Below are 23,423 nucleotides of genomic sequence, written 5' to 3' on the forward strand. Positions count from 1 at the left end.
CCTTGGTACGTTAAAAGACCTGAGCAATTGTTGGGTTTCGTTTATTATATGGCATTACTTGTTTTCATGGTGGGATTTATTGGCATTCATTGTGCAAAAATAAAACTTCATATTATTTATTTAAGAACATCCTAGTTACCATCGTTAGCAATGGTTCTCTTTAATAACAGTCTCTTTAGTCTATGCTTCCATCCACGTCTTTGAGGAGATTTAGGTATAACCTGTTTTTCTCTCACTGCACGTGGCTGTGAACTGAAGATCAGGGGATTCTGGCTCCTAAACCCCAGTCCTGTGCAGATAGCACTTGAGTGCAGCAAGGTGGTGGATCGGGGGTGGGGCGGAGAGCTGCAGATGGCCTGGTGCATGGAGAGGCAGCCATGAGAAGCCTTTCATGAGTGTTTTGCTAATAATGTCCATTTAGAGCAATTTGCTCACCCGGAGGACATGCCCCGTCGGGTGGCATGATGGACAGTTCCAAATAGAGCCTGGGGAGGGGCACATCCTGTGGCACCCACAGGCTCGGGTGACCAATCACAGCTGTCGAGGGTTTGTAGACTGGCCTGAAAGGTGCTCTGAAGGAGGCGTGATGTCTGTATGAGTGGCTTTGCTCCTCCTCTCAGTGCGGGGAGAGGAGAGCAGTGCAAGGCCAGCGTGCTGCGTTCCCTACACGTGTTGGCTGTCAGCGGGCTGTGCTGTGAGATGAGGTGTTTTGTGGCAAGTTCCCCAATGGAGGACACAGAACAGCCTGTTATCCTGAAGCCAGCACGGCTCTGAGATAATAACCAGAGCTTCCCATTCAAACGCTGCAGTCGGCTACAAAGGAGATTTTTATTCTACAAATAAGTATTCTTATCATTCTTTGATACAGTACTAGGCTCAGGTGTTTAATTGGGATCTTAGGATTTACACCTTGAAAGAGCAGGGAAGTCCGTTGTGGCTCATGAGGTTCCTGCCAAATCACTGAAGGATGCTGGGCTCATGTAGTTGCTTTGATATTCCCTAGGCCACCGGAAATTCAAGAACTCAGTATTGTCACAGAGAGTGCCCGTCCCTCCTCCCAGATGACCTTGAACCTACATCTTGTCGGGTCCTCTCTTTCCTTTGATAAATGGTGATTATTCTGTGCTTCTTCCCAAGGGTTAGACTAGACCAGCAGGAGGAGAATGAAAGCTTTAGCAGTGTGATTATGGCAACGCCATCAGAACGCCTCTGTCATTACAGTTCATGAAGATCAGAGGCTGTGGGTGGGACTAGCATTGGTCTATACTGGAAGAGAGCATGGCTTAAGCACAGGAAGATGGTGGGTGTGGCTTTAGCACATAACCAGCGTGCCTGGGCTCCTTCTGCCCATGGGGCTCCATCTAAGTCACAGGTACCTAGCTACTCAGGAGGCTGAGATCTGAGGATCGCAGTTCAAAGCCAGCCCAGGCTACAAAGTTCGTGAGAGTCTTATCTCCAGTTAACCACCAGAAAACCAGAAATGGTGCTGTGGCTCAAGTGTTAGAGCGCTAGCCTTCAGCTGAAGAGCTTAGGAACAGCGCCCAGACCCAGAGTTCAAGCCCCACGACTGACCCCCCTTCCCCCCAAAAAAAGAAAAAATCAGAGGCACCCCAGGCCCTGGAGGACACCTAGTTCATGTTGTACCTGATCTGCACTTCTGTGCCATAGCAGGGGTGTTTGATCTCTATGCAGACAGAAGACAGTCTGGCATATTTATTTTCTACTTGTGAGCTATTTTCCTTGTGAACCTTTTTTTTTTTTTTAATATTTCTCTGATGAATTTGTTGAAAGAATTCCCAATGTGTCTCCTATGGAGTTTTTTGGGAGGTCTATGGTGGAGAAGGTATTTAAAGCTGGGAAAATAGAGTGAGGGAAGTTTATGGATTCATCCCCCTTTTTCCTGTTGAAAGTGGTGAGGTGGTTCTCCTTTAGCTCTTCCAAAGAGGGTCGCTGATCTACAGCAAGCTGTTAGTAACATCCTCATCTACGTGTAGTGTTGTCTGACTTTAAGAACTTTTGGTACATTGCAATGGAGGCAACTTGATCTATGTAGGCCTTGGTGGTCTGTGTAGGCCTATGTTCTCATGATTGATTGATGGCAGTTGGCACACAGTTATTTCTTGTTTGCCATTTATGGTCGACTCACATGAGTCTTGCACATTCACTGGGCTTTGTTTATCCTTTTTCCTAGTTGTGTCTTTCCATGAACTTTTATTTGTAATTTTGTTGAAGCCTCATTCAGCATTTTAACATACAGGGGTTGAGTTTCGTGGCTAAAGTAGCTTTGTCTTACCATTGTCTACATTGTCCTGCGTGGTGACCTAGTGCTAGACGTGTGTGGATATTTAAATGAAATACATTTAAACGTTTATGTTTTGCCAAGCCCATTTCCACTGGCCATGTCTTATATCTACTGGGTGGCTACCACCATGGGCAGCTCAGCCATAGAGGGTTTCTGTCACTGAAGAAAGTTCTTTTTGTGGCTTTATGCTTTTAGCCATAAGTCTCAATTATGCTGAAAGTGCATTTGATGAAATTCACCATCTGTTTATAATAAAACCTGTAATAGCAATAGCAAATCATGAAATTAAGAGAACTTCCTTACTCTTGATAAAAACCCATCAGCATGGAGTTGTAGTTAATTTAATGATTAGTGCTGAACTTCTAAAGCTTTTTTCCTATTTTTGGGAGCATAGAAAGGCTGTCTGGTATCATCATGCTTGTTAATGAGTGAACAGGAGTGAGGATGCAAAAACTAAGTTATTTAAAAATGGGAAGAAAGTAGGACTGTTTTTCCACCTGCTGTGAATTTTGGCCATAAAAAACTATAAAGAATCTAGGTAACATAAGCCCAAAACCAAATGAACAAAATTACTAGAACTAGTAGATAAACCTAGGAAAAGTGAAATAGAAAGCTTGATTTAATAATTCTACTATCTAAGTTCGGTGCCCGTGGCTCATTCCTGTAATCCTAGCTACTCAGGAGGCTGAGATCTGTGGATCTCAGTTCAAAATCAGCCTGGGTAGGAAAAGCTGTGAAACTTTTATCTCCAATAAACCATCAGAAAAACCGGAAGTGGCGCTGTGGCTCAATTGCTAGAGTGCAAGTCTTGAGCTGAAAAGCTGATGGACAGCACCCAGGCCCAGAGTTCAAGCCCTATGACTAACAAAAATTAAAAAAAAAATCTACAATCTATACATATACCCAAATATGATGTGGTATTACATAAATGTACTTATTATTTTTCTGTTAGGAAAGCTATCTACACAGTCAAAAAAATACAACCTAAACACAGAAACACCAATTTTAGGTGTATGAAGAATTGGGGGGGGGTGTCTATGATGGTCTATGAAATTTAAGTGTAGTACAGTTTACTGAATTATCAAAAATGATTAGATATCCAGGGATAAGCTGAAGGGTGGCCAGGGGAGACTCCTATGCTGTGGATATCTTAGTGAAGATTCCAGCTGTAGTCATTTCCCACACTTACCCTTGGCCTGGGCCTCCATCACAAACAGGAAGCTGACGAAGGTACTAAGGACCTATGTGGATGGTGCGGAGAAGCCTGGTATCAACGAACAGCTGTACAAAGCCATGAAGGCATTGGAGTACATCTTCAAGTTCATCGTGCGCTCCAGGATCCTGTTCAATCAGTAAGTATGCTCACAGGAAATCCTGTGAGAAGCCTTTCCTCCTTTCTTCCTCCTTTCCCCTGCTCTGCCATCTTCTATTCCTTTTCTTCCTTCCTACTTGGTATCCCCTGTGACATAACACCTGTTGATCAAGGACTGCGGTGGCATTGCCCGGTGACCCTATCCTGGCCCTGTGCTGTCAAAGGCTGGCCCTGCTGAGATTGTGTGCTACCAGGGCTGGAGTGTTTGCCTTCTAGCCAGATGCTGTCTGCCCACAGCTTAGGCATGCCTCCCACGTAGTGTCGGACATCCATTACAGCTCTGAGCACTCTACAGTATGTCTTCATATAGCAAAACACTCAAAAAAAACTAGCAGAAATGAAGCAAGCAGAAACAACACAAAGCCCAAATCAAGTGAAATTGCTTCACTTTGGGGAGACACGGGCTTTCCCCTCGCCTCCTTTCACCTGAGTCTGATTTGCCGAGAGATTCCAGCTAGCACAGATTCCAGCCAGCACAGCTCAGCTTCTGTTCTCCATGCTTTGGCTTCCTGGCATCTCTTAATCACTCTGCATCAGTTTAGGGATTATTTTCAAGCTTTAAAGTAAATTGGGGGTATTTATGACTTCATTAATTTATAGAGAACGAATATCTTGCATATTAATATTTATAATAGTAAGAGCCACGGCTTAAATAAAAGAACCTTCTGTTAGCTTACATTATTTCACTAGATGGAGAGTTGGCATTGGACTTGCTCTTACTTTGGGTGGGTGGGGGGTGGCTATTTTGTGGATAATTTACCATGTACCTGTTAGTGTCTGTGGTTATTCTCAATTCTCAATTGATGGCCTTGCTACGGTGAGTTCCCCCGAGAGTTCCTCTACATCACAGATCTCATTTTCACCTTTAAACAGTGCAGTACTCAGCCTGACACCTGTGGCCCACACCTGGCGTCCTAATTACTCAGGAGGCTGAGATCTGAGGATTGTAGTTTGATGTTAGCCAGGGCAAAAAAGTCCTTGAAACTCTTGTCTCTAATTAAACACCAAAAAGACAGAAGTGGAGCTGTGGCTCAAGTGGTAGCATGCTAGCCTTGAGCACAAAAGTTCAGGGACAGTGCTCAGGCCCTGAGTTCAAGCCTCAGGACTGGCAAAAAATTCAAACAACAAAAAAACAGTGTGGTACTCAAGACCTTCTCAGTGGAAGCTGGGCACTGAACCTGCATGGCTCGGATCAGAACCTCCCTATTTCCTCGTAAGTGTATTTTCTGGGTACATCTAGAAGGGCCCACAAGGAAGAGAAGCTTATTGTCTTCCATTGTCTCATGTTCCCGAAGTGGCTGTTGTATCTTACATTCGTACTTGAAGCAGAAGAGAGGAAAGGGCAAAGGGGGACATTGCCCTGTCTGCTCTTCTCCCTGGCAATGATCTCTGCTATTCCTTCAAGTACTCTATGTTTTCTTTACCTTGGCAGAATGATGTCATGTGACTACTCTAGCTGCAAGGGAGGCAGGAAGGATTGTAGTTGCTTTTTTACTCGCATTCGTTATACAAGAGTGGAGGGGTGGTATTGTGACATGTCCACAGAAAGGTATCGAAATCATTGTACTCTGCAGTCACTTGCCCTCACCATCTTGCCCTTCTTAAAACTATTTCAGCAGTTTTCATTGCTCTGTTCATACATGCAAACAAGCTCCTTCATTCATAGGCTTCCTCATTTGTCATTCCTGCGCCTCTAGCCACACCTCATCCCTAACAGAGCTTGTTTTACTTTCCTGTCATTCTTTTTTTTTTTTTTTTTAGTGTGTATTAAAATTGACCACAGGGTTTCACCATGGTATTTATGACATGCATATATTGTGTTTTGCTCTGAATAACTCTCCCTGTTGCTTTCTCTTTCCTTGGTCCTTTAATCCCCTTGTTGATCACCAGCTTTCACTGAGACTTATTATGTTGTCTTCATGTGTAGGTGCAATGTATTCCAAAATTATTCACCCTCTGTGTCCCCCTCGTGGAAGGGAGTTGAAGAAGAGTCTGTCACAGTTTCTGGGAGAGAAAATGGAAAGATGGCATAGGAGAGGCTGGGGGCTAAACAAGCTCTCCCATGGAAAGCAGTTTTAGTGTTCCAGTGAGATAATTGGGTGACATTCCAACTTTTCCTCATCATGTCTATAACCCAGAAAATGTCTGTCTATTGCTTAATAATTTGGAATTTCCTTATTTTATTTCAGATTATTAATCCTCAAGTCAGATGGGCAAAACTTTTGTGTCCCTTTAGTTTGATGTTAGTGTCTACAACTGTTGTCACCTGTGTCTCTCTGATTTAAATTTTTTTATTTAAAATTATAGCCCCAAGTCAAAAAATTATTATTCCCTAGGAATTACATAGAAACAAGGCTAAATACTCAGTGGAGGGTCACCCTTGACCCAGGAACTACTCTGTATGTGTTCAGTAATACCTTGTGACTCAGGAAGTACTCTGTGTTTCAGTGATCAGGCAGGCCTTCTTTTCTGTACTGGTCACAGATCACTGTTGATCCTACAGCCTGCTTCTCTCCCCTTTTGGACATAATAGAACCTGAGTTTCTTAGCTGGGATAACTTGTCAAAATTGCTGAAACTGTCTAGGACACAGAATATCACCAATCTCTATATGATATGAGGTGTCCAGTTGCTGCTATGGCCCTGGATCACCATCCTTAACCTTATTAGCTGACCTGGAGATCATAGTGCATTGATAGTCACAGCCCTCCCTCATTCTTTCTTCCATTTTCTTCCTTCTTTTCTCCTCTCTTCTCCCCCTTTTGCTCCCCTCTGGCTCCCCTCCTCCCTCTCTCTTCTACTGTTCTTCCTTTCCTCTTTTCTTCTTTTCCCTCTCTCCTTTGACCCTTCTTTCTTCCATACATTCCTAATGAACTTATGTGTCCTGTCTATAAGCCAGACTGTGATAGTTTTATGGTGTTTTCTTTTTCCCTCTAAATGTATCTTTAATGTAGATTTTGGTTGTCTACTAGGATTCCTGAGGGAAGGGACAAACAAACATCTCTTTTGAGATGAAGAAGGCAGTTCTAGCCACATTTTGTGGGTATGATAAACGCTCCTTAATTTAAGTCTCCGAATTAATGGTGTTAAGAAAATGTTTTAGTATCTGACAGATTATAGAGGAGGCAGAAAAAGCTCGTGATCCTAAAAGCATTGGCAGTACGTTTGAAGCCTTTTTACTTCCCTTCCTTTCTCTCATGTCCTATGGAAACATTCACCTGATTGTAAGCCCAATTTTCTTCCTGTTTTGAGTCAGCCTGTTAAAGCAGCAGCAGTCTGGTGGTCCATGCAGGCTGTCTAGAATACTGAATCGCAGGCAGCCCTAAGTGGGTCTGATGCAGGTCTGGTGTGTGTGGGGGGGGGGGGGGGCGGTTTGCAGAGGCCAGAAAGGGAAGGAAACAAACCAGGCTCTCATTTTCTTACCTGCAACACATTTATTACCTTGGGAGAAAAACAATTGTGTTCACCGCTGGAATTGACAAGTGTGTTTTTCTTTTTGCAGTTGGAACCAACTTTGGAGATCTATTATTTTCCTTCTTCTTTTCCAAATGGTCTTCTGTGGGTTCGTATAATGCACTAGTTTTGTTAAATTCCAGGGTAATTGACAGTATTTATTCTCCCTAAGAACCAAAGGGTGAAACTTGGAAGATGAAGATGCAGAACCTTATTCTACTTATCGTACCATCTTTCTTGCTATGCGATTCCATACTTTTTTGTTTTGTTTAGAAAGCTCATTTTGTCTTGAAATGAGAACAGCAGTTTAAAAGCTCTGGCCCAAAGACATTTAGTTCACAGGGAGCCATGAAAGATCCTGGCAGCCAGAGGCACTTCTCTGCTGGTTTTTGTTTGTGCTTTCTGTGTGGGTGGACTGCATTAGCCAGAAAGCCGGAAAACAGATAGACGCATCCCATATCAGACCTTCTTCTGAACCAAATGACTAAGCCTGGTTATCACTTGGCTCCTCTGCTGTCCTTCTCCTGCTTTGTAATTTTTGCCTGTCATCTAGTGTTAGCATTGCAAATAATTAGTTGTTTATTATTAATAAGTTACGCTGATCTATCTTTTTGCTGCCATTCTCTAGGTCACAAAATAGGATGTAGTTAATAGACAAAGATCCTATTATTTGTTGATAATGAATATTTATTGAAAGTAGAACAAGGAATGAAGAGGTCTTAATCATCTGTCTATAGGTCTTTTGAGTTTTCAGTCCCTTTTTTCACTTCAGAGTAGGTCAGACAGATGACCTTTCTTGGTTAATTTGATAAAAACGAAGACTTAAACCTCTAGATACTTCATCAGCGGTCATCTTACATTTCGGGAAGATGACTCAGAGGACCACTGTGAAATGCTAATTAATTATGTGTCTGAACATACTGGTTGGCAACAGAGAAACTATTTAATTTTCATCCTTGACAGGTTCATGGTAGAATTATAACTATATCAAAGGCTCATTACCTATGTTTTGTAGCTTTTAAAGCAGTTATTATAGGCCTACAGATTTATACTTGTTAAGTCTTTCACATTTCTCTGATAACATGATCAGTGGGCTACTTGTTAGTATTGGATTGTTTTGCTACTGAGAAGAATGTCTTGGTTGCTTGTCTGGTCTCACGTGTCAGGGGCTGAAGTGATTAGTGATTAGGAGATAGTGTCAAAACCCTCTTACTTGCATTTGTATAACAGAGGCTTAGCAGGAATGGCTCTCAGATAAAGTACCTATAGTTGTTAAGTCTCATTTTACCTGTTCTGCAGGAAATGGGTATGATCTCTAGGCTACATTATTTGATTAGGAGTTACTAATGTAGAATTTTAACAGACAAAAGCCATAAAGCTTAACAAAGGAAAAGACAGTATTACTGGTTACTTTGGAGATGATGTCTCACAGACTTTTCTGACTGTGCTGGCATTGAGCCTGAGGCTTCAGGTCTCAGCCTCCTCAGTAACTAGGATCGCAGGCATGGCTGCTGCCCCCTGGCTTGCCTCATTTATTTAAGTCATGCTTTTGTGAAATAACAAACTTTCAAATACTTTGTAGATGACAAAATTACCTTACTACAAGTTAAAAGGTCAGCAAATTAGGAAGAAAGGAAACGAAAATAGAGCAGAAAGTCCATTTACATATTAATCCTGCAATTATAAGAGTTATCTGTATGGTATTCATACTAAGTTTTAAATTCGACATGTAGATCAAAGAAAAACATTGTGAAGCTCTCAGAATTACCAGGAAAGGGAAACAGACACGAAACCACAACCCTCAAGATATTACCATGAACTCGATTGTGTGATAAAGCACCGAAAAATCTGTAGCAAACCCGCAGAGAGGGGCGGGAGCTCACCAGAGTGTCCCTGTACCTCCAGGGCTGCTTACCTCCACGGGCTTGACATCAGCTCTGCAGATTGACCCTGCTAGGGTTCTCAGAAAGCCAAAACGATCCAAACTCAGCCCTGAGAACGCAGACAGCATCTGCCAAAAGAGAGCTGTAGTGGGGGTATACACCCAGAATAGTGGCTTTGATGAGTCTGCCTTCCTGCTTAACGAAGGCTGCCTTCCAGTACATTCCAGACCCAGCCTGGAGACTAGCTGAGAGGTGGCTTTTTGTCACAGAGGGAACAGAGGGCTCAAGGCTCAATGAGGCTGCCATTCTGGGTCCTGTTTGCTCTCAAGGTGGTCTTGTTCCAGGACTCCCTCATAGTCGGTGTCAACTTAAAAGGAAAAACAATTCAGAGATTCTCCAGAGAGTAATGATACTTTTTGAAAATAGCACTGCAGTGTGAACACGTGCCTTAGCAAACTAAGGTTGAAGCAAGAGGGAGGGTTTTTTGTTTGTTTGTTTGTTTTTTGTTGGTCATGGGGCTTGACCTCTGGGCCTGGGTGCTGTCTCTCAGTGCTTCAGCTCAGGGCTAGCGCTCTATCACTTGAACCACAGTGCCGCTCCGGCTTTTTATTTTTCTTCGGTTTATGTTGAGCTGAGGAATCGAACTCAGGGCCTCCTCAAGCATGTGAGGCAGGCACTCTACCAGTGAGCCACCTTCCCAGCCCCAAGAGGGAGCTTTTAAGGACACAAATAGCAGGATCCCATTAGCGAACTCACATGTCCAGGCTGGGTTTCAGTGGTTAGGAAGAGGAGTGTCAGGCTTCTGCAGCTGAGCAGACAGATGAAGGTATGCTGATATGTGTCTCTCTCCCCCACACCAATACTGGGAACTAAGCACTGTCCCTTAGCTTTATCCCTCAAGGCCGTTGCTCTACCACTTGAGCCATGGGTAAATTTCCTGCTTTTTGCTGGTTAATTGGAACCAAGAGTCTAAGTCTTCCCTTCCTGGGCTGACTTTCAACCACAGTCCTCACATCTCAGTTTCCTGATGACCTAGGATTGAGCCACTGGTGTCTGGCTCCCAGCCCCATTTTTTGGCGTTACTGAGGATGGAAACCAGGACTTTCTGCTTGCTATGCCCCTACACCTTTGTGATTTTAGCTTGTTTGTCAGATAGAATGTCTTTAACTTTGTTCACATTGTTCCCAATCTGCAGTCCCACTGCCTCTACTTCTGAGTAGCTGGGACCCAGGTATGTAACGCCTCACCAGGCCTCAGAGTACTTTCTGGCTTGTGGTTTCTTCAGTACCTGCTCGAGTTTCTTTTCCTTCTTTCTTTCTTTCTTTCTTTCTTTCTTTCTTTCTTTCTTTCTTTCTTTCTTTCTTTCTTTCTTTCTTTCTTTCTTTCTTTCTTTCTTTCTTTCTTTCTTTCTTTTCTTCCTTTCTTTCTGTCGGTCGTGGGGCTTGAACTCTGGGCTTGGGCGCTGTTCTTGCGCTCTTCAGCTCTAGGCGAGCACGCTACCGCTTGAGCCACAGTGCCACTTCCAGTTTTCTAGTGGTTTATTGGAGATAAGAGTCTCACGGACTTCCTTGCCTGGGCTGGCTTTGAACCTCGATCCTCAGCCTCCTGAGTAGCTAGGATTACAGGCGTGAGCCACCGGCGCCTGGCCCTACTCAAGTTTCTGACAGAGCCTTTCAATGGTCCAGGCAGGGTAAGAAGCTTCCTTTCTAAGCTCCTGGCGTGATTTGGATAGCATTGGCAGGAGCCATATTGTTTTTATGCATTACAGTTGTTTTTGTCCCCCACAGATTTGTAATGATCGTTTTTCTCATTTAGCCATTTAAAGTTTACTCTTTCTTTTCCCTCCCTTCTTTAGTAACCAAACCTTTCTTTTTCTCATTCCATTTACTCTTAACATGTCATAATTATCACAGATCAAAGCATGCATCATGGGCTTAGCTGGTTACTCAGGTCAATCATTGCTACTGCTTACCTGGGAATGTTCCATATAGCTAGATAAACAGAACTTTTCAGCTCCCTTTTCTTTCCCTTCTTTTGTGTTGCTCTTGTCCTGCATATTAATTCCACATATATTTTAAGATGCTATCAGACATTACTATTGTGTAGTCAGCATTCATTTTCTATTTATGATTGCTTTCCATCCTTCCTTCAATTCCATGTTTCTCTTGGGGATCATTTTCCTTCTGTCAAAAGAATTCTCTGTAGAATTTCTTTTAGTGGAAGTCAGCTACTGGTGTTGTTTGTATGAAAATGATCTATTTCGCCTTTGTATTTGAAGGATATTTTCTTTTAATACAGCATTCTGGATTGGCGGTTATTTTCTTCCTGCAGGTGTTACTCTATTTTCTTTTGGTTCCTGTCATTTTTGTTGAGAAGTCCACTTTCAGACTTATTGTTATGTTGTGGAAGGTAAATTATACTTTGTTTTGTTTTTTCTTCTAGCTGCTTTTACAGTTCCTCTTGGCGTTTCTTTGAATCTTGTTATGTTCTGCTGTAGATGCTTTATGTTTTCCTACTTAGAATTCTTGACTGCTTGATTGACATCCTCTGTGAGGGTTGGGCAGTTCAGGGTCATTGGGTCTCCCATGGTTCACCTGCCTCGTTGGTTGTCTTCCCTCTTGTTCTTCTGATGCCTCCATTCATCTTCTTTGGGTCTCTTCATTGAGCCTTTGTAGTTCAAGTTCTTTTTAGAATTTTTCTCTTCTTTTTTCTCCTGTTTTTCTGTTGAGTTTTTTTTTTTTGCATTTCACTATTTCTGTCTCGTGTCTAAGTTAATTTGTAATTTAGGTATTGAATGTTTTAGTTCTAGAATTTCCATCCGATAGTTTTTTTTAACAGATACATTTCCCTGCTCAAATGGCCCCCTTTCTGTTCTTTCCATCTTTTTATTCTAAAATATAAATAGAACTATAAAATGTAATTCCAGTTATTTTGATGTTCTTTGAGCTGACTGTCGTGTCTTGATCACCTGAAGGTCTGTTTCAATTGTGATCTTTTTCTCTTTGACTTGGCCACATGGTGTAGTCTTTTGCTGGGTGTGGTGAGTTTTATTTGATGGCTGGACTGTGGTTAGAAAGCTGTATAGTAGCTCTAGTCTGTGGCACCTCTTTGCAGAGGTGACTTCTCCGCCTTCCTTTGGGCTGTGAGCGTGGTATGAGCATGTGGCTGTCGTCAGACAGGATTGTCCTGTGGCCCTGGTGAGCCGTGCTCTGCATTTGGTGTGCTCAGGGTCTCCAGCTCCTCCACCTGACAGTCTGCTCTGTTATCTGGCACTCTTCTTCTTGCTGTTTCCCGAATTCAAAGTTGTTTCCTCCAGAAGCTGATGATGCTCCCACTCTGCCTTCTAGAGAATTCCGTTTTGGATTTTGGTCTTGTGTATCATGTGGATCCAGAAACACATGAGTGTGCGGGAAGAAGGGCAGATGCCCCCTTGTGCCTCAGCCTTGTGCAGGCTCCCGAGCGCCATTTGAACTGTTGAGTACATCATTTATGCAAACTGGTATTTAGAAATCTCTTTTTGCAGAACCGTTATACTAGGCTAGAATTTACCTATTTATGCAGAACTCCTGGCTTTACAGTGGAGCTGATTTAAACGTATGGCTTCCTGTAGGGTAATTAATTATCACTCAGTTGTCAGACCTTTCATTGTGCACAAGGTTTCAGGTAGGATGTACTTTTCATAATGTCTAGAAAACTAGTCTGTATTAATAAAGCATTTGAGTTGCAGCATTTTTAAATGTAATTGGACTTGAAGTAGCTGTGAATAAATAATTTATAAATGAAGGTTATTTACAATTAACAGCATTTATTAGCATACATAGAGCCAGATGTACAGATTCCTATTATCCATTCAGTGAACATGTGGTCACTCATGAAGATTCTTCAGCTACCATTAGCCCTACCACTGCATTGGTGGAGCATTGTTACTCTGAAATAAAGTCATGTTGAATTTACCATTATAACCTCGTTTTCAAATGGTTATAAGATCATGTTAAATGTAGCCAGTTAAGGGTCCTCACGGTTGGCGATTATACCACATTACGAGTTTCACGATACTGGCAGAAAATGCACAGATTTATTGGTAATGATTTCTGTGGGGCAGCATTCTGGTTGAATTTCTTCATTTCCCCTTCCTTCTGCCCTGCTCCTTCCATCCTTCCCTGCGTGAATGTGCCGTGTTTCAGGGACTGCAGCAGTTGGTGCTGTCGCTGGGCCTGGTTCTTCATATGGGGTCACACTTGGGCCAGGCCCCCGTGCCTCCTGCCTGTTGTGCAGGTTGAATTACGTTGCTTCCGTGATGCTAGGGCAGTGGCTCCTGTCTATGTCTCCCCCTGACCCCGTTGAGCTCCCTTGATGGCGTCCAGTGCAATGTCCGGCTCTGCAGAGCCCACAGTCTCCTGTGTTTCTTTGCAGGCTGTATGAGGACAAAGGGGAGGCTGACTTCGTGGAGTCCTTGCTGCAGCTCTTCCGGTCCATCAATGACATGATGAGCAGTGTGTCTGACCAGACGGTCAGGGTGAAGGTAGGTGCCCTCCGTGCTTGGACCAGCGGCTGGGATGAGGGCTCCCTGTGCGGCTGGGCCTGGGGGCTGCTCTCTGTGAGCATTGCAGTGGGAGGAGGAAGCGTGCACTGCCTGCCGCTGTGAATTCTGCCTTTTCTTTTGTGTGTGTCGGTTCTGGGGCTGGAACTCAGGGCAGGGCCGTGTTGTTCCTTAGCTGTTTCACCCAAAGCTAGGCTTCAGCCACTCGAGCCATGCTTGTACGTCTGGCTTTTGGATTGTTAGTTGAAGATTAGAGTCTCACGGACCTTTCTGCCCTGGCTGGCTTTGAACCCTGTTCCTCATACAAGCTAGAACTGTAAGAGCGAGCCACCGGCTCCTCCCGGCTTGGAATTCCGTACTTCCTCCTGAGGTGTGCTTAAATATGTCTTTTGGTTGTGTCTTCTTCTCTCATAACGGGAGATTCTGAACTTACTTTTGTCATGAGGGGCAATTGGTGAGAGGCAGGTTGTTGGCCTAACTTTTCTGGGTGTCCCGGTATGTGGGGCGCTGGGCAGCGGGGTGGGTGGAGAGGCGGGCACCAGGCGGCCCCAGGTTGTGGTCCCGCTGTGATGTTGCATCGTGTGCTGCGACATCATCACCGGCGTGGAAGAGCAGGGCGCCAGCTCTCACCATCCTTGTCCCGCATTGGCTCCGGGTCTCTCCTCCTGCCCCGTTGTCTGTGCTTGGGCACTCCCTGGTGACTGGGTAGCCAGGAAGCAGGGGTGCGGAGGCTGGAGGAGGAGCAGCACTCACTCTTGGACGTCCAGTTCTGTGATTTTTGTGGGCAGGTATACTAAAGAAAAAGCTGCACAATTTGCAGCTTGCACCGTGACACTTCCTTCCAAGAGCACGCATCTCCCGAGCGCTTGGCTGTGGCTTTCGCTTGCTCTGCAGGGAGGTGGCAGCGTCCTTTTACTTCCTTCTTCCAGTGTTCTCTTAATGTATATTTTCAGAAAACACTCTTAGGACTCTTGTCTTAAGCCATCTGGGGGACTTCCTGCTTTGCTGTGCTCTGAACCTTTCTTTTGTACGTTCTTCCCCCTATGGTATAACCCCTGTTGTCACTGTATCTGATGTTGGTGCCCTGCATCTTGTATATACATTTTTCTAATTTGGGGAGGGGAAGGGGAATAACAAAATGCTGAAACAAGGATACAGGTTGACCCATTGTAACAATGAAATGTACAAGACACTATGTTGAAAACGAACTTTACAACTTTGGGCTGGGGGGGGAGGAGTTGGGAGGTGGGAAGGGAAGGGATGGTAGGGGAAAAACAAAGGAGAGGGTAGTAATGCTAGGAAATGTACTCATTACTCATGTAACTGTATTCCCTCTGTACAGTATCTTTACAATAAAAAATGTCTTAAAACATAATATAGACAGCAAAAAAGTGTGTATATGCTCACATGCGTGTGCACACGCAAGCATATGCATGTTCATGTTTTTGTGTGTGCATGTTTGTGTGTGTGCATGTTTGTTTGTGTGCATGTACGTACACTTAGAAGTATTTCCTGGTTTAAAAGGGACCAAGTCTGATTCAACATGGGTAAAGTCATAACTTCCTTTTGTCCACCATACTTTCTTGATCGTTGTCTGAGTCACCTCTGAAAACAGGTGCTCTATGCAGAAAGGCACACAGTACGTCTTTTGAAGTTTTAGGTTAGTTATTTTGGCAACTTGATGTTGCCTAAAACTGCTGTGTCATTCCAAGGTTAAAATTAGCCTTGTCGTGTAACATTTTACTACTAATCCAGTGGCATTTTAGAAACACACACGTCACAAAGCAGACGCACATCACATAAGAATAGATAGAAATTGCAGGAAGTTTTGTGCCCAGAAGTAATTTTAGATTGCTAAATATATACTTACATTATTCAATTTGATTGGGCTTGACTTGTGTCTGCCTGCATCCTTGGGAATGAAATCATTTAGTGAGTGGAGGCTGCTGAGATTTTTAAAAATTGGTTTTGTTTCAAACTTTTTTTTTTGGTGGGGCACGAACGAGATGTATGACGTCCCTGCGCAGTGGGGTGGGTGAGGTGAGGGAGGGGGAGGGATGGACTGCTCGTGCCTCCCAGGTGCAGGTGCCTGGGAGTTTGATTGACAGGCTGCCTCCCTCCCTGCCAACTCAGCATTGTGTCCCGTCCCATCACTGGCCTTTCCTGTGGGAAATATGAGTTCATGTCCTGGGTCCTGGGTTTGTGGGCTGTGTTGGCTCTCCCAGTTTCGTTGGGTTGAAATGGAAAGCCAGTTGGAGTGTTTTTTGTAGGGAAAGTTGTTTCCGTGCTGCGCCATTTCCCGGGGAAAGGACACCTGGTAGGCTGCCTCTGTCTGTGGGGCCCAGAGGCCAGCTGCCCGCCCCTCCCCCTTCCCCCACCGCCCAGCCCTCACAGCGCTATTCCTGGTGACCAGCCCACAGTTTTCTGGTGTGAGCTCCCTTCTCAGAGACACGCCCTCTGCCCACCCCCAGGTCACAGGGTCACCTGGCTGTGGGGTTGAGCCTCTGTGGAGAGCTGGGGGGGTTCAGGCAGTGGTGCTCCGCGGGGGAGCTGTTCCCAGCGTCTCTCCCGCGTGACTCCTCGGCAGACTCGCACCAGGGCAGTTAGTTTTAGTGAGAAGGTGGACATGTACAGATCACGGGAGAAGCTACAGCAAGTGTGCACACCGTCTCCCTTCCTCCTTCTACCCAATGCGGCCACCCCGTGTCACCTCTGGTCCCTAGGCTACTGCTGTGGCCCAGGGAGTTTCTGGAAACAGACACTGTGCACTTCAGTGCTTCTCACCGACCGCCCCGTCTCCCTGCTGCAGCTTCCCCTCAGAAGTGTATGGTTCAGGGATACTAAGCATATCCACCACCGTCTGTCTCCAGAGTACTTCCTCATGCTCCCAGACTGTCACTGCGTACCTACGCAGCAACAGTGGTATCCCCCTCCCCACCCCTGAAAACCACTGTTCCCTTTTCTGGCGCTGTGAATTTGAAGCTCACGGGTGTGCAGTCACAGAACACCTGTGTTCTCATGACTGGCTAATTTCACTTCGCACAGTGCCTCAGCTGTCCAACCTTGTAGTCACCTTTTTGAAGGCTGAATAATATTCTGTTCTGATATATGCACTAGTCATGGTGTGAATGTATTTATTGGTTGCTGGACACTTGGTTGGCATCTGAGTTTCAGCTATTGTCCTGCTACGGACACTGGCAGGCAGATCTTTCTTTAAGATCCTGCCTTCTGTCCTCTTCCCTACATACCCAGAAGTGAAAGTGCAGTTCATGGTTCTATTGGGAGAAATCAGCACAGTCTCCACAATGCCCTATAACTTCACTCAGATCCTCTAAACCCCCCATGGCATTTACCTTAACTGAGGTTGCCAGCAGCTCACCACCCTCAGGCTTCAGCCGATGGCGCGCCCTATCGGTGCTCCTGAATGCTCCCTGGGCCTCTCCAGCTTGCTAGGCCTCTCCATGTCCCTTGTTGCCTTTGTTCCCTCAGAAGTGGTGAAGCCCATCCTCCTGCCCATTGCCTCCCTCCACCTGGGCTGCTCCTTTAGGACGGTAAGGCTCCCACCTGTCATTCTTGTTGATAGACAAGCACTCTGTGTGGGTGCTTTGCTCTGGAAAGCCGTTGTTTGTGTGCCCTGTGCAGCTTCCCGTCGCTACCTGTTTGCTGGGAATGTGCCTAAAGCAGGGAGGGACATTTCCCAGAGATCTCGTTCATCCAGGGAAGGGAGCCCGCCCGTGGAGTAGTCACACGCTTCTTGGAGGAAAGGCTCTGGTGATGGCTCCGCTCTGTGTCAGGCAGGGTTCTGTGCTCAGCCCTTCCTGGTCTGCCAACAGAAGCGAGGTTGGCATGATAGGGCGCTGCTGTCACGGTCACCAAAGCCACTTCCATGGATATTTGTTCCTTCTCCCTGGGGTGGCCCTGGACAGACCCTTCTACGCACAACTTGTGCACACGTTCTTGTTCTCTCTGGGACTGAGAATTCCAGAATTTTCTATAGAAGGGAACTTTGATTATAGGCCACAGGAATAAATGGATTCCAACTCATCAGGCACATGTTTGTGTGTAAGTTACACGTATCCTGTGTATGTGAGTTTGCGTGTTACCTGCATGTATTTGTACCGTCGTGTGTGCGTGTGTGTGTACCTGTGGGCTATGAGCAGGTGTGGGTTGTGGGTGCTCTGTGTGTTATGTGTATACACACTTGTTGCTCGTGCGTCTGAGTACGTACTTTTTTCTGTGTGTATCTGTGCGTGTATGTATTTGTTGCATATATGAATCTGGAAAATAGTTTATGAAAAATTTGTACCTGTATTCATGCCATATATTCTGGACTTTTCCAGCCTCATTTCATATACTTTAGACTAAATTTTTCACTTAACAAAAATCCATGGCTTGATACCACTCTTGGGCACTTACCCAAAACCTGACAAGTGAAGATACAGTAAAGACCTTTGCATTTGCCGTAGCCTAGTCATGGGAATATCTCAGATGCCTTTCAGTGGATACGTGGATCAAGAAAATATGAGACACATGCCTGCGTGCACACACATGCACACACACACACACACACACACACACACACACAGAGTCATGACATGGAATTTTGGGCATTCATTAGGAAGAGTAGTGCATTATTTTCAGGGAAGTGGATAGATCTAGAAGAACTCATACTGAGTGACGTGAGGCAGGGTCAAGGAGACAAAGGGATGCCTATTTTTTTCCCCTGTGTGGAAGTTAGATCTGAAACATAACCATACATGAGACACGTACAGGCCATGTGCATCCACCCATGATCAGACTGACTGCACTGTGATGCACGCAGGGCTAGATTCCCGTGCCTGTCCAGATGGCGTAACACAGTGAACATCAGAAAGCTAAAGTGCGTGTGTCTGTGGAGGTGGGGCTAGGCACAGGGGGTAGAGGAACCGAGAGAGGGATGTTGGGTAATAAATACAGTTTTATACGCGTGTGTGTCTGTGAAGATGGAGCCAGGAGACTTCCGTGTTCAGGCAGGATTGGAGAGGTCTGGGTGGCGAAGGGGGAGGGGTGACACCGATCAAGAGGCCTTCTACATGTAAATTCACAGGTTGAGTTGAAGCCCCTTTGTACACCTATTTGAAGGTAATAAATTAAAAAGAAAGTCTTGCTGACAGGCACAGTGTCTCTTGAGTGACTAGACTGGCGTCCTTGGTGGTTCTTCGGGGCTCTTCCAGATCTGCTGGGCAGTGGCTGTGAAAATGCCATCCCTGGTCTTCCCCACTGCCTTGCCCGGCCAGGCCTCGCCCTGCCACTCGGGCTGAGCATCCGTCTGGGCTGGAGGTTAACTGAGGCCCCTCAGCCTCAGCGGAGCCTGCTTTCAAGGCCCACCCTGGGGGCAGCACACCTTCCTCTCCATCCTCATCATGGCTTGATGCCATTTCCATCTGGCCTCTGGAAGCCAGCCGTGTCAGAAATAAGCCGTCCTGTAATCCTCATAAATGCACTTGATGGTGGTTTTGCCCTCCAATCCAAATTTCCCTGAAAATAATACTCTGACTTGAATTGAACTGTCTTACTTGCCTTATGTCATGCTAAGATTCTTATGGGGAGATTTTACTGTTTGTCATCTGTTTATTTTAAAGCTAGCATCTAGGGTCCACACTGCTTTTCATGAATTTTCAAGTGTAGGATTTTATAGTCCTCAGGAAAAATAGACTAAATGTACTAGGGGCGAAGACAGGGAAGGATCTGATAAGACAGCCCGCACCCCACAGCTTGGTCCTGCGTGGAGCTCTGCTCTCAGCAAGATGCCTCTCCGGCCCCCGCTCTACGCGCCTCCAGCCCTCTTTCCACCTCCCTCCAGCCCTCTACCTGCCTCAGTCCCCCTCCCCATTGCCCTTGTGTGTTTTCTTCATGAGCAATTGAAACAAAGAGTAATTGTTTATCACCTTACTGTTAGCCTTTCGCCTGTAGAATTGCACGTTATGCTCTCAGTTGAAGTCACCTTTGTATGTACATCTCCATCATCTCCATCTCCATTGTCTTCATCCCCTCCACTCCATCTTCATCAATCTCCAGTCCCTCAGTGTATACGGACCTGAAAGATCCTCAAATCCACAGATACGCGCTCCCGCATAGAAAACGTCATAGTGTGTGCATGTGACCCATGCGTACCCTCCCATTTACTCTAAATCATCTGTCAGTTAGGACATCTAATTTGCCCTAGGCTCTTCTAGCATGAAGTGCTGTGTAAGCGTGCTAGTGTTAGCAGGCTGTGTTCTTTAGAGGACGATAGTGAGAGCAGTCTGTACATACTGCGCATAGAGACACTCTTCCCACCCCCTTCTGTTTGCTCTCTGTCCTTCTATGTCCATCGGTAGTTTCGAGGAACGTGTTTTGTAAGATTGCATGTATGTGTGCGTGTACATACACGTGTGTGTATCTATGTGTATGTAGGTGATGCGTATGTGTGTATAGATGTGTAAATACGTGTCTGTAGGTGGATGTCACCTCATGCTTGGATCCTAGCTTGTGTCACCCACTTGATCTCGGAGCCCCCACGTGGGGCCCAGCTTCATTTCCACCAGCAGCGCATGTCTCCCGCTCTGTGGCTGGCTCTCCTGTCATAGCACAGCCCTGCTCCATCTGTTTGCTCAGGGCATTCAGCCTTCTGTGCTCTGGAGTCAGGGCATTCAGCCTTCTGTGCTCTGGAGTCCTGTGAAAGTCATGCGGAGGGTTTCAGGACTCGCTCCCTCCTAGATGACAAGTGATGTTGGGGCTTGGTTTCTCATCAGTGCTCCATCTGTGTTTCCAGAACATTCTACACTTCCCAGGGTTCAGCGGCTCAGCCACAGTGTTGGGTAGCAGGGAGCCGTTTCCTGTCTCACACCTGCTTTTGTAATCCTGTTTCTCTTGCCTGAGGACTGTTGGCCTTGCTGGGGATAAAGAAGGAGGGTACACCTTAAGAAAATTGGAGGCGTGTTGAGCCTGAAAGGATTACACAGAGCAGTGCGAGTGATCTTTTCTCTGCCTCCCTTCTCCGAGGTTGGGGAGCAGTTGGCTTGAGACAGGCTGTGGCCGTGGTCGAGGTCCACCTGCAGTTATCTTGCGTTTCGTGTGCACACGATGTGATGGTTGGAATGGCAGCTGTCCAACCCATGTTCCCTGTGTGGGAGATGGCCTTGTAGAATGAGAGCCTCAGACAGCGTGGGAGCAGCACAGGGTAGACCTTCTGGAGAGTTCTGCTGTTGACACAAAAGTGGAGGGGAGGGTCCCAGAGTCATGGAGGAATGGGGCTGGCCCACCTGGAAGTTGTTGTAGTCTTCTGAGATTGTAAAAATGACAAACGCAGAAGGTGGCTGTCCGAATCTTAGCTGAGGTGCCATGTCTCCCTGCGCTGGGGTCTTGGAGCCTCGCCCCCACGGGCTTGCTGGCAGTGCTGGCTGTGCGGCCTGTCTCGGCCTCCGTCTACATGTGGTCTCCACAGCGTGTCTGTGTCTTTTTTCCTCTTCTTGGTCGTGTGGCACTCAGCACCTGCGCTCTCCCCTGAGGGCCTTGTGTTAACTGGATAATGCCCGAGAAAAGCCCGCTTCTACCTGAGATCACCTCACATCAGGGTTTGGGATTGGGAGGACATGGACATGTGCTATTGAGGGCCAGAATTCCATGCTGCGGTAAAACGGAACCTAGGTGCCCCTTGGCAGGTAATGCCATGGGAAGGTGGCACTAAGCCAGGTTCTGTGGTCAGCCTGCCATACAGGATTTTGTGGACCAGAACCTTCTCAGACCTCCATGTGTTCATGGTTGTCTAGAATCCAGCTGTGAGTCTGGGGCGGCTGCTTCCTTCCAACACATCCTGGGAGTTGTTGGCCACCGGCCCCTCCTGGAATCGGGCCTGGCCTGGCCTTGGCCGGCACGGAGAGCTTGCAGTGTGTGCTCGGGGCTGGCGAGGCCCTCAGAGCTCAGGGCCCTCAGTTGCCCAACATTCTAGACTGTTTTGATGTGTTGGTCTCAAGCACGGATGGCAAGACCATTGCGGGTGAAGTCGTGGTTCATGTCAGCAGGGAACAGGTGTGGGAGGGAAGATAGGGGAGGCAGTGCTTCACCACCTGGGCCTTACAGAACTCCCAGCTGCCTCCCTGGGTCACTGGTCCATGGTCCTGCAGATCTGCACAGTCCAGAAGAGAGCTGGCTCTTGCCGTCTCTCCCCCCCCCCCCCCCCCCCCCCCCGCCTCCACTGCTCCCCGAGAGTCTTCTTGCCCTCTGGAAGCCAGTGCAGGCGCCTGGCATGAGCAAGGTCGGTGTGGAGCCGCCTGGCCGAGCGTGTGCCTCTCACCTGTGTGCAGTGTGCTGAGCGCGTGTCTCTCACCTGTGTGTAGTGTGCTGAGCGCGTGCCTCTCACTTGTGTGCAGTGTGCTGAGTGCGTGCCTCTCACCTGTGTGCAGTGTGCTGAGTGCACCGTGTCTCTCACCTATGTGTAGTGTGCTGAGTGCGTGCCTCTCACCTGTGTGTAGTGTGCTGAGTGCGTGCCTCTCACCTGTGTGCAGTGTGCTGAGCATGTGCCTCTCACCTGTGTGCAGTGTGCTGAGCGCGTGTCTCTCACCTGTGTGTAGTGTGCTGAGCGCGTGTCTCTCACCTGTGTGCAGTGTGCTGAGCGCGTGCCTCTCACCTGTGTGTAGTGTGCTGAGTGTGTGTCTCTCACCTGTGTGTAGTGTGCTGAGCGCGTGCCTCTCACCTGTGTGCAGTGTGCTGAGCGCGTGTCTCTCACCTGTGTGTAGTGTGCTGAGCGCGTGCCTCTCACTTGTGTGCAGTGTGCTGAGTGCGTGCCTCTCACCTGTGTGCAGTGTGCTGAGTGCACCGTGTCTCTCACCTATGTGTAGTGTGCTGAGTGCGTGCCTCTCACCTGTGTGTAGTGTGCTGAGCGCGTGTCTCTCACCTGTGTGCAGTGTGCTGAGCGTGTGTCTCTCACCTGTGTGTAGTGTGCTGAGCGCGTGCCTCTCACCTGTGTGCAGTGTGCTGAGCGCGTGCCTCTCACCTGTGTGCAGTGTGCTGAGCGCGTGCCTCTCACCTGTGTGCAGTGTGCTGAGCGCGTGCCTCTCACCTGTGTGCAGTGTGCTGAGCGCACCGTGTCTCTCACCTGTGTGCAGTGTGCTGAGTGCGTGCCTCTCACCTGTGTGCAGTGTGCTGAGCACGTGCCTCTCACCTGTGTGTAGTGTGCTGAGCGTGTGCCTCTCACCTGTGTGTAGTGTGCTGAGCGCGTGTCTCTCACCTGTGTGCAGTGTGCTGAGCGCGTGTCTCTCACCTGTGTGTAGTGTGCTGAGCGCGTGTCTCTCACCTGTGTGCAGTGTGCTGAGCGCACCGTGTCTCTCACCTGTGTGTAGTGTGCTGAGCGCGTGTCTCTCACCTGTGTGCAGTGAGCTGAGCGCGTGTCTCTCACCTGTGTGCAGTCTGCTGAGCGCGTGTCTCTCACCTGTGTGCAGTGTGCTGAGCGTGTGCCTCTCACCTGTGTGCAGTGTGCTGAGCGCGTGTCTCTCACCTGTGTGCAGTGTGCTGAGCGCGTGTCTCTCACCTGTGTGCAGTGTGCTGAGCGCGTGTCTCTCACCTGTGTGTAGTGTGCTGAGCGCGTGCCTCTCACCTGTGTGTAGTGTGCTGAGTGCACCATGTCTCTCATCTGTGTGTAGTGTGCTGAGTGCGTGCCTCTCACCTGTGTGTAGTGTGCTGAGTGCGTGCCTCTCACCTGTGTGTAGTGTGCTGAGCGTGTGCCTCTCACCTGTGTGTAGTGTGCTGAGCGTGTGTCTCTCACCTGTGTGTAGTGTGCTGAGCGTGTCTCTCACCTGTGTGTAGTGTGCTGAGCGCGTGTCTCTCACCTGTGTGTAGTGTGCTGAGCGCGTGTCTC

General features: G+C 47.1%; 1 protein-coding gene across 1 annotated transcript in view; it reads left to right on the top strand.

The window, feature by feature from the left end:
• The window catches only part of Dock1 (dedicator of cytokinesis 1), a 439,069-nt gene that overhangs the window by 98,253 nt on the left and 317,393 nt on the right, over positions 1 to 23,423 (top strand). The window contains exons 22-23 of the mRNA XM_042701327.1: positions 3,520 to 3,654; positions 13,423 to 13,531. Coding sequence (XP_042557261.1) covers positions 3,520 to 3,654; positions 13,423 to 13,531 — 244 coding nt within the window. The remainder of the gene's footprint in view (positions 1 to 3,519; positions 3,655 to 13,422; positions 13,532 to 23,423) is intronic.

The sequence above is a fragment of the Dipodomys spectabilis genome, unplaced genomic scaffold (genome assembly GCF_019054845.1).
Source record: "Dipodomys spectabilis isolate Male_0828 unplaced genomic scaffold, ASM1905484v1 ptg000289l, whole genome shotgun sequence".
Lineage (NCBI taxonomy): Eukaryota > Metazoa > Chordata > Mammalia > Rodentia > Heteromyidae > Dipodomys > Dipodomys spectabilis.